General features: G+C 29.5%; 1 protein-coding gene across 1 annotated transcript; it reads left to right on the top strand.

Moving 5' to 3' along the window:
* The first annotated feature begins 1,046 nt into the window (after positions 1-1,046).
* Positions 1,047-10,220, top strand: LOC109790501 (mitochondrial import inner membrane translocase subunit PAM16 like 2). Its single transcript, XM_020349665.3, has 4 exons — positions 1,047-1,315; positions 1,935-2,022; positions 7,416-7,549; positions 9,832-10,220. Exons 1-4 carry the CDS (start codon positions 1,313-1,315, stop codon positions 9,958-9,960), a joined length of 354 nt encoding a protein of 117 aa, XP_020205254.1. The 5' UTR covers positions 1,047-1,312; the 3' UTR covers positions 9,961-10,220.
* The last annotated feature ends 1,687 nt before the right edge of the window (positions 10,221-11,907 follow it).

Genomic DNA, 11,907 nt, shown 5'->3' on the forward strand with positions numbered 1-11,907 from the left:
TATAACTTTTTTTTATTTAATAGTGTCTTTAAGACTACTATAATGTCTTGAAGACTACTATAGTGTCTTCAAGACTACTTTAATACATAACAATGTAAATAATACAAATATTTGATAAAATTCTTATTGTGGAAGATGAATAACTAACCTTGAAATATTTGTTTTGAAAAATATGATTTTCTTCATGAAAGTTCTTCATAGCTTTGTCTCACTAATAGCGGAAAGACTATCGTGCTGATAACATATTATAAAAGAGAAAAAAAGTAATGAGAACAAATAAGACAATATGAGATGGAGAAAAGAATCTGACTGATATTATCTTTGGGAGATGACTAACCTATATATAAGTACATGTGATAACTGAACAATTACATAATAAAAAAATAATACATAACAAAAATATAAATGATAATGATTGATAATGAATATTGACATCCACTAATTAAGCCACTAATTATTATTCATAACAAATAAATTCAAATAAATTTTAGTCAATCTAAAAACTTATCATTCATAAATTTATAATTTTCGTCAATCATAATTTTGGTATAAAAAGTGACCTATTCCTTTTTTTTAAGAAGTCCTTAATTTAGGTTCAAGAATCCAACTTAAATTTTTTCTCATTAGTTATATCTCTTTTTTATTTTATTTTATTTTATTTAATAAAAAATATATTTATATTATCAATTCAATTAATTAAATAAGAGAATATAATTATTTTATTAAACACTTATTTTATTTATTTACAAAAAATAAATGTTACAATAAATTTTAATTATAAATATGTTATATTTATAAATAATAAAGGGGGCAGCTTCCCTTATTTTTTTAAGTGTATCTTTAAAATATAATTTACATTTAAAATTTATCATAGATAATTAGTTACAAAAATAAAATAATAAAAATTGTTTACATATAAAAAAAAAACAAAATTCCTGTGAGGAATAATAGAAATATAATAGAATAGAAAATATATATATAGATATAAAGGTTATGTCTAATTTAGTAATTTAATAATTATACCATTTCCAGAATTTTCTGAACATTTTTTTTCTCTGTGGCAGACAGAATAGTTTACAATTCCCAAATTGGAACCCTAGCTTTGGCCATTGTCACCATCTTTTCCTCCTCTTCTCTGCGCAGCTTTTGTTATTGCAAAATATTGATCTTCTTTGCGTCTGTAAACCCACAATTCACGTCACTTCTTCTTAACTCAATTTTGGGTCCCGCATCTCTATATTTTCTCATTTGCAGAGAAGAAAAATCCAAACTTGTGGATTATAAAGGGGTTCATTTTGCTGATTCTCTAGCTATGGTACCTTCATTTATCTCTTTTTTGTTTCTTCTCATAATTGTTGTTGGCTGGCTTTCTTGGGAAACGGAAAGAATGAGAAAATTTGTGTTTCTTTTGTTGTTTAGCTTCTGTGCAAAAAGAGGGCTAAAAATTCTTCCATTTTGATTTTTTATCTACGGTTTTAACGAGATTTAGTTGTTGAATTTTGAGATGGGTTTTTTGCAGGTATGGGATTTCTAAGAGGGTGTTCTATCTGTTTTTTGCCAAACCTAAATTGATTTGTTTTCAATAACTGTTATGTGGATGTATGATACACAGAAATTCAGCTTGTGATTCTTTCTTCGTGTAGCCCTAGACATGCCATCTGTGGATGACTTCGTTGTGGTTTTTTTATTTGTGTTGGTGTAGCTTAGTTTGTTGGTTTTTTTTTTTTTTTTTCAAGAAATAGATTGGGGGCAACTTTTTTGATGCAGGTATCAAAAGAGAAACAAAAAATGTAAGAGAGAAATATTTGTTGAGGTTATCTTTGAAAGTGGGTTTATTCACTTCATTATTGTGCTATCTGTAAATGGGACTCTGTACAATAAATTTTCTGGAACAGTCTTCCTCTAGCTAAATTTTAACTGATTTATGTATGCAGGCCGCTAAGATTCTTGCAAACTTGATTGTGATGGGCGGAGGAATCTTGGCAAGAGCAGTTGTTCAAGCATATCGTCAAGCACTTGCTAGTAAGCTTTTAAAATTCGTGATAGTTGAATGATTTGTGATTTGTGTGACAAACATAATTTTGTGCTATTTACTACTAAGTTCTCCGATTAGTGATTTATAGGTGTTTGGGTTAATTATTGTGTTTCCTTAGATATATACTCTTCGGACATACCATTTGAAAATACTGCTTAAATTATTCTGACTCTAAAATAATTTTATCACTTAATTGGTAGATATTAAGTATTTTAAGAATTTAGTAGCAAAGTTTGTTGTCTAAAGATTTTTAGGAGCTATTTTTTTATTTTTAAAGGGAGGGCGGTCATGGGCTTACGAGGTAATAATGTTGACAAGTTTGTAACATTACAAAGGAAGAGTTCAAAATGAAAATTTGGGGTGCAATTGGTTTATATGGCAAGGGAAGTCCTCTTGTTCAGCTAGTGTTGAATGAAATCCTAGTTTCTCTTAGGAGAGGGTTTTATGCTTCATGGTCAATTTCTAGATCATTAAAGTTTATTTGCTAAAGGGTTGTTTGACAACTTGACAAGCCTTTAGACTGATGATATCCCATTCTTTTTGAGTCCACTAAAGTATTCTTACCCTTTTCACTTGGTGAGTATTTCGCTTCAGCAACTCTCCCTTTTAAAGATTAATAAATGGGAAGTTCTCTAGGAATTAGGTATGTTGATTTTTGTGAGAATTGTATATCTGAATTCCAATAGGCTGACAAGATTTATAAAAACAAATTTTATTGTTTTTTAAATAAATATTTTTTGTTATTCCGTAATGCCTGGAATATGTGAAAGTGTAACTTGAATATTATTTCTCATTTACTTTTCAATTCTCTGATTCCATGGTGTTTGGTTTAATTTTTGTTTGTTTCCTTGCAAATATAGTTATATACACATGCAAATGCTGGTTAACAAAATTATTATCCAACACCCAAATAATTTTATCACTTAGGATATGTTTAGGAGTGGGGTTTTGAATGGAAAGAGAAAGGAGTACCAAGCTTTTTTTTTTTTTTGTAAGTCAAGAGAGTTACAAAATGTTCATAGAGATAAACAAAATATTAGGATGTTAAGTTAATGCTAATCTATCATTTTATTTAAAAAATTATCAAATTAGATAATATTAGAAATAAAAATGTTACCTTCACTAGAGATATGACAAGTAAAGAGTTTATAAGTGGGAGGCAACTCTTACCTTACCAGCCGATTTTGTAGGGTTGAGTTAGGTTCCAATTCATTTTCTAAAATGGTATCAAAGCATAGTAGTCAATCCCGGATAGCAGAGCGGAGCGGTCGACCCTTAAAAATGGGATAGTGGGATGACGCGGAGCGGAATAACTGCTATTTTAATATTAATTTATATATATTAAATAATTAATAATATATATATAAAAGCTAAAAAAACAAAAAATAACTATAAATTCATGCATTAAACATTTTTAATAATATGCTAAATTAAATTTAATCAGAAATTAAAAATAAAATTTGCTGAATTAAATTTAATCAGAAATTAAAAATAAAATCTACTGAATTAAATTTATTCAGAAATTAAAAATAAAATCTACTGAATTAAATTTAATCAGACATTAAAAATAAAATTAGCTGAATTAAATTTAATCAGAAATTAAAAATAAAATTTGCTAAGTTAAATTTAATCAGAAATTAAAAATAAAATTTTCTAAGTTAAATTTAATCAGAAATTAAAAATAAAATTTTCTGAATTAAATTTAGTCAGAAATTAAAAATAAAATCAGCTGAATTAAATTTAATCAGAAATTAAAAATAAAATTTGCTAAATTAAATATAATCAGAAATTAAAAATAAAATTTGCTGAATTAAATTTAATAAAAAATTAAAAATAAAATTCTGTTGCATAAACTAAAAAGAGAGAAGACAGATGATGAGCGGAGGGAAGCGCGTCGGAGCTGGAGGCACGTTAGAGCTGGAGTTCGTCGCAGAACTGGAGGACTGCGTGTCCACGATCGTCCTCAAGAGAGAAGAAACAATCGTCCGAGAGAGAGAGAGGAGAGGGAGTGCAAGAACTGAGAAACCAAGTGGTTCTGCGAGAGGGAGAGGGGAGCATTAGGGCAAGAAACGCCCAATTGAAAAGACAGACTTACCCTTAATGAAGGGTATGTTGAAATCGCGCCGCGATTCCGCGATTCCGCGATTTTTCGTCGCTCCGCTCTGCCACTGACGCGGTCGCTCCGGCCGCGACACACATCCACCACGCGACAGCATGAAGATTGTGGGGTCAGGCCGCTGCGCTCTAGAGCGCCGTTATAGCGGCCGCTCCGCCCGCTATTAACTACTATGTATCAAAGCTATCTAGATCTACTCTAAAAGGGTTACTTACCATTGATATATGCCCCAAGCCCAATGGTGTTGAGCATGAGGGGGTATATTTGGAAAAATCCAAGTCCTACATATCCTAGATAATTAAAAGGGTCCACTCACAATTTATCCATGTACTAAGCTTAATAGTGTTGGACGTAAGGGTGTATATTAGAACCCAAGTCCCACATCAATTAGAGAAAAGACGAATAAAGAGTTTATAAGTGGGAGACAACTTTCATCTTACAAGCCGTTAGGCCCATAACCCACATTCTAAGACCTTCCCATTCCATTTCTTTCAAAACCCGATTCTGAAACATAACCTTAGTCGTTAGATGTTCAGTCAGTTTCTACGCATCTTTAAGAATTTAGTTGCTGTGTATATAATCTAGAGATTCATGTGAGTTACGATGTTCCTTTTCCACCAGGTTGGGGCATAAGATTTCATGGCCTTCCTTGGGCAACAAAGTTAACAAATTTGAATCATTTCATTGGAAGATTTCAGAATAAAATTTAAGGTGAAATTGGTCTGCATATCTATTGAAGCCCTTATATTCAAACAGTGTTGAATGAATAACTAGTTTCTTGTGGTTCAGTAGTAGTAATATAGTATATTTGAGAAGAACTTGGGAGAGGTTACATGCTTCATGATCAACTTGTAAGTTGTAATCATTATAGGTAGCTTCTAAAGGAGGTTCTCCAGGAATTAGGTTTTTTTTTTTTTATAGATTAGCTAGTGAGAATTGACTATCAGACCTCCAACAAGCTGACAGGATTTTTTAAAGGAATAAAACCATGAGTTTGTTGGGATTCTTTAAAAGAAGATTAGATGTGAATGCAGTGAAGGCCAGGATTGCAGGAAATGTAAACTAAGGGGAGGTAATCTCAATCACTTCCACGAAATTGCTTGCAATAAACTGCTAAATGAAGGAAAGTGTACTTATATTGAATGCTGATAGTGGCTTGGCTAGAGACCCAAGTTTCATTTTAGAGAAAGTTTCTGGGTTCCAGAAGGCACTGTGTGTAGGCATTTTCTAGTGTAAAATTTACAATGCAGTCTGGATGATAAGTGGAATCACTTGATTATTTAGGAAGTTTGTTGCTAGTCCAAATGGGATGAGTGATTGGTCACGGTTTCTTCTTATTGAGGAGGATTTATTTACTGGGATAAATGATTAGGATGATTTCCTTTTTAAAACACTTTGGCTTTGGCACAGTGTAATTTATGGTGCTTGCTAGAGTGTTTGGATGCCAAAACCACCATTATTATACTCATGCAGTCATTTGAGTCTCTGGAAATTATTTTCTTAACTTTTTTTTCCCTTGCTTACTCTATATTTATAGGCATGGTCTTGTTCATTTTGGGAGAATCATTACATTGGTTAGGCCTCTTCTTTATGTATAACAGAGGCACTGCCGACCTAGATATGGTGCTGAACAATATATATATTTTTTTCTTCCTGTTTTGACAAATAGAGATGTATTGTGAGCTTTCAGATTTTAGAACCTTTTATAAAACTTCACCTGAATTCTTAAGCTTTTTACAGTGCTGTTCCTTTTCATGATCCTTAGCAATGGAGAGTTGAGCCTTTGGAATATTTATTTTCTTTTATCTGTATATCCTATTTTCATATCTGACTAAGGCTTCTTCTGTTAGTAAATTGATCACTGATTCCCTTTTCATTTGGGACTATTCAATGCACCCATTATTCAGATATGTGTTACTCACACCATGACAAGTCAGATTCTGAGCATCCCAATTTTATTGAATGAAAGGACAGTTTCTTGCACAGAATCTATACAATAAAGATTTCGATCAAATCATTAATTAGTATTACAACTGTTGATTGTTTAAGAGGTTTATGTAAGAGCAAACGTTTTGTTTGAATTGATGTACATGATAGAATAAATACAAATGGTTTGTCAGACTCATCCTCCATTGACTATTTGTCTTCATGTTTGCGTTACATGTTTTCAAAGTTCAGAGAGTTATAATTATCTCTTTCTGTATTGTTACGTTGCTTGGGAGCTTTGGAACAAGTTTTGCATTTTGGTTGGAAAGAGTGTAAAGCTCTTTGGCATTGCTGTTTGTTGGTTGGGATTTGGGCTTAATGATGGAATAAAATGGCTCAATATTCATGAGTCAAACCATGTTCCCTCTTGATGGAATTGGTTAGTGGTTACATGTAGGCCGCTGCAACTGTGCTTGATTCTGGATCATAGATTCAAGAAACTACATTTACTCTATCCTTCTTAATTAATAGTAGCCTCCCACCATTTCATTTTGCATTTCCCTCTACCTATCCATAGAGGGTGACAACTTGATACTATATGTTCTTGCCTTAACATGTCTGCTGATTTTCCATTGCCTTAAACATATCCATGTTCATTTTTGAATATATGCTACACTTAAATTACTGGTAGATATACCATGAGGGGCTTTATTATAGGCTTCCTCAAAATCTATACTGTGAAAAGATCTTGGTTTCTACCATGATATACTCTGACTCTGAGTATTCCCTGCTGAAGGATAACGACTTAAGTTGTCAATCTTCTAGGCAGAATCCAAACTGAGTTTTGACTCACTAGTCTTCTTTCTTATCTGCTCCATCACTTGCTTCTGTAGCTTCATGGTGTGACATCAACTTGAATTCTCATTGGTTAACATTTTTTTTATATTTCTTTTGTTCATAAAGACCTAGAAGTTTCCTTTCCTTCATTCCTCAAGTAGTATTTATTTATTTTCTTTAGATTTGATAAGTGAGGATAACAAGCTAAGCTATTCCCTCTTATTTACAAAGTCTTTGATGTTTTTTGAGCAACTTAGGTCTCCATATATATGACATCTGATACTAAGCTGAAAACTTTACCAGTATAGTTCCTTTATATTCTCTTTAATTCCGTCATCTTTGTCAAAAACCGTATTTGTTTACTCTGATACACTTGATTTGTGTTAGCTCCTTTGTTCTTTCTCATTTGTGTCTTAGCCAATTCTTTCTCTTACTGTATACACACGGACACCACGGCTTTAGATCTGCTCATTTTCTTAACATTATGCTATCTTATTCCAGATGCCTCAAAAAATGGTGTTGCACAAGAGGCAATGCAAAATACTATCCGCAGAGCCAGTAAGGTGATGACAGAGCAAGAGGCTCGACAGATTCTTGGTGTTACAGAAGAAACTCCATGGGAGGAGATTATCAAGGTTAGTGTATCATCTGTGTATGGGTATATTATTACCTTTTTTTTTTTTTTTAATATAGCACTTGCTAGGAATGCATTTTAGAGAATAGAGTTATATATCTAGGGCTTCAATATGTTTTTAATTATTGTAAAATAAGCAAGTTTTTTTTTTTATTTCAGTTCATATATATAGATAGATAGATACGTTTACTCCATGAGTAAGTATACTTAGACTTAGTTCATTCAATAATTTATGTTCTATATCAAATTTCAACGGTTTTCAAATTTTTTAAAAATTTCCAAATTTGATCTATGCATTAAGACTTTATTTCATTCAATAATTTATGTTCTATATCAAATTTCAACGGTTTTCAAATTTTTTAAAAATTTTCAGATTTGATCTATGCATTAAGACTTTACTCCATTCAATAATTTATGTTCTATATCAAATTTCAACGGTTTTCAAATTTTTTAAAAATTTTCAAATTTGATCTATGCATTAAGACTTTAAATTTGATGTGTAACATGAGTTATTGAACGGAGTAAGTCTTGGTAAACTTACTCTTTGAGTAAACAGATCCCTTCTCAAACGAAATATCAAATGGTTTTTTTAAATTTTTAAAAATTTGCATATTTGATCTATGCATTAATAGTGTGTTTGGATGAAGAATTTTACAAATTCAAGGAATTTTAAACTCTTAGTATTTGAATTACTTTGATTTCAATTTCTATCATTCTTAAAATGTTTTGTTTGGATGAGTCAATTCAAATTTCTTAAATTTTAAATTATTAGTTTAAATATGATAATTTGATTCCATCATAGTAAAATTGATTTTAAAAATATATTTATATGTTGAAATTTTTAAATTAAATTTTATAAAAATAAATATTAATCCATTTTTAAATATTTAATAATTTTAAAAGTTAATATTAGATAATATTTAATAATTTTAAAAATTAATATAAAATAATATTTAATAATTTTAAAAATATTTTTGAATATCCAATAATTAAAAGAATGAAGAGATAAGATAAAATATATAGGTGAAATAAGAAAAATAAATATGAGAAATTTCAAATTCTCCTACTTTTGGGAGAATTTGAAATTATACTATTTTAAGGAATTTCACAAATGCTTGGATTTTAAATTCTTTGTAAATTCCTCATCCAAACAAAGCATTTCACCTCAAGGAAATTGAAATTCTTCAAATAAATGAATTATCCTATATAAATTCCTCATCCAAACATACTTTAAGAGTTTTAAATTCAACCGTTGGAGCGTTGATATTTGATGTAAAACATGAGTTATTGAGTAGAGTAAGTCTACCTAGACTTACTCCTGGAATAAACAAATCCTTTCTCTCTCTAGATATATATATAGACTTGTCAAAACTAATTATACGAGTATAACTTTTATTAAGTATTACACCGTTTAATAACTTTATATAAAATGTGAATTTTGTAAATTCAACCGTTGAATTATAATTTCATATCATTTTATATGTTTATATCAAATTTTGTTAAAATTGAACAATTTGAAGGCAATCAAAGTGTTCATATTTTATTATATTTTGAAATATATATATTACGTCAATTTTGTTTTATAAGAATGAAGTATAAAATCATCTTGGATTAATATTAAATTTTGTATGTATGATCTAAGAGTAAAATTCTTTTTATCTAATGGTTGAATTTATAAAATTTACATTTAATATATAATTATTGAGCAGTGTAATACTTCGTAAAAATTAAACCGGTGTCGTTTGAACCCTCCTTTTATATATATATATATATATATATATATATATTCTGTTTTTATGCCTCAAATTTGAAGTTGCTTATTCTTGTCCTTATAAAAATAAAATGAACAAATTTTGATTTTGATTCTTATAAAATATTAATCCTTTATTTTCATCTCCGTAAAATCTGAAATTACTATTTTTTATTCCTAACTTTTATTTTGAGGTAGATAAATAGTATTTATTTTTGTATTTAAAAAAGTTATTAGAAGCATCACACACTAACATGATAATATACACAAAACGTTATCCAGTGTCATGTAATTATAGAGGCTAAAAATAATAATTTCAGATTTTAGAGAGATGAAAATCAAATTAAAATTAAAATTTGTTCATTTTACAAGATTAAATTCCTATTTAATTCTATATTTAACCATTGATTAGAAAATCAGATGCTAATGTTTGATAAAATTCAAGCTTGTGCGTATTATATATTATGATGTTAATATATAATATATCTCTTGTTCTAATAATTGCTTAAAAATATCTCTTGCCATGCATGCAGAAATATGACACTTTGTTTGAGAATAACGCCAAGAATGGGAGTTTCTATCTCCAGTCCAAAGTTCAACGTGCCAAGGAATGTCTAGAGGCTGTTAATCAAGGCAAGAGTGAGGGTACGCCACCCAGTTGAGAAAACCTTATATTTTCACCATTTTATAACCCTTTGTAATCATTTTGGCCTCCCAATGTACACGATCTGTGTTATCAAAAGTTTGTCAACTAAAAATTTCATTACTATAAAAAAGTTGTACATGATTAGTTTGAGATTGACTAAAAATAAAGTCTACCTATAGTACTGAGTTACGGTATTATTTTTGACGTGATCAAAATTAGAATGGTAGGCAATATTGATAGTAATGTGGTAAAAAAACACAGTTGCACGTTTCTTTACGTGATTGGCCTCAGAATTTTGGTATCTTTCATTTTCATGTTCATTATTGCCAACATGCTTACTCTAGAAGTTGTTTTCACCTTCGTCGTCTTCTGGAAATGCAATTACACTAACCCATTTGTATTGTTTTCATCATGTTTGTCGTATTTTGGTGATGATATCCTTGTAAGTATGGTGGTGTGTAAAAAGGCTTCATTTTGTGTGGTACAAATGCTCTCTTTGAATTGAATTATCAGAGTTCTATTATAGGAAAAAATTGTCTTTATATATATAATAATGAAATTGTTCAAATTTATCTCATTAATGTCTAATTGATGATTATAAATTCATATTTTTACTTTAAAATATATTATTTTCTTACTATAGGTGAGTCTTCTAGTATTTAAAGGTACAAATGCAACACCAAGCACAGGACATTTATAATATAAAATTTTGGAGTAATCGGGTAATTTATTATAAGAAAAAAGGAACTATCGGGTGATCGTCATTTTAAACTTCAAAAGATTAATTTTTTTAATGTTGAATTAATATAATTATCGATTTGTAGTTTTAAAAATTATTGTTAATTTCATTTAATTTTTAATTTTCTTTAAATCAGGGACTAATAGTCTTCCTATTTTAGAAGCTAAAATCACTTTTTTTTACATAAGAAAATAACTGTTTATTCTCATGAAAATTGATTGAATCCTAAATTTTGTATTTACAGTTGATACATACATCGTCCAGAAAATCACTGTCGTGTGACAGAAACCATAAAACAAACAAATCCTATATCATTTTCAAATTATGATACCATTGAACGCTAATGTTATCGTCTCACATCCACGGATAGAAAATCACATGATGCACGTCCATGCTTATCTCGTCAGTTTCTGACATTTTTTTCATTGGAAGTAATTGTCAAAGAGTTATCAACATATTTACCAACAAGTTGTTGTTGGTCTGAATAGTAGTGGAGTCAATCCCCTTCAATAGGATTTTAAATTTAAGTCTTGTAATTAAAAAAATATATTCTATTAAAGATAATTAATAAGTTCTTGATGGAGAATAGTAGTAAATACTTAATATTAATAATATAGTTATAAAAAATTAAGGAAAAAAATCAGCCAAGATTTATGAATTATGATGATATCACATTAATGTCTCATTCAAGAGAACCTATGTGGCATATACCAACATAGCAAATGGTCAATTGTTCCATACCAAAAATGGTAGGTAAGCTACCAATCACCCTTTCAACCCTCATCCCCAAACTCAAAAAGCAAAGTGACTCTTCCACTTCACAGTTGAAACTTTTCCTACACATTACTTTTCATGTATTATTGGTAACATGTAAACAAAGTAGTGGATTCTAGGATTTGTATATAATTTATCCACATAAAAAACAATTGAAACAAGTGAGAGGAGTGTTTATATGCGAGGGAGTAATCTAGATCATACAAACATATGATTAAGAATAAATAATGATGTGACTTTTTTTTCATTAGTAAAAAATTACATTCACGATGTAAATAATGATCATTGAACTCAATCTTTTTTATATATATTTCAACTCTCCACAATTAACCTAATTTTAGTGATTTAATCATGTGACTTTTTAAGTAGCCATGTGATCATTAAGTAACTCTTAATCAAAATCATAATGTATGGTTATATGTTAAGGATATACTCTTTTTAAATATTCTT

This window comes from Cajanus cajan, chromosome 1, assembly GCF_000230855.2.
Source record: "Cajanus cajan strain Asha chromosome 1, NIPB_CcT2T_4, whole genome shotgun sequence".
Classification (NCBI taxonomy): Eukaryota; Viridiplantae; Streptophyta; class Magnoliopsida; order Fabales; family Fabaceae; genus Cajanus; species Cajanus cajan.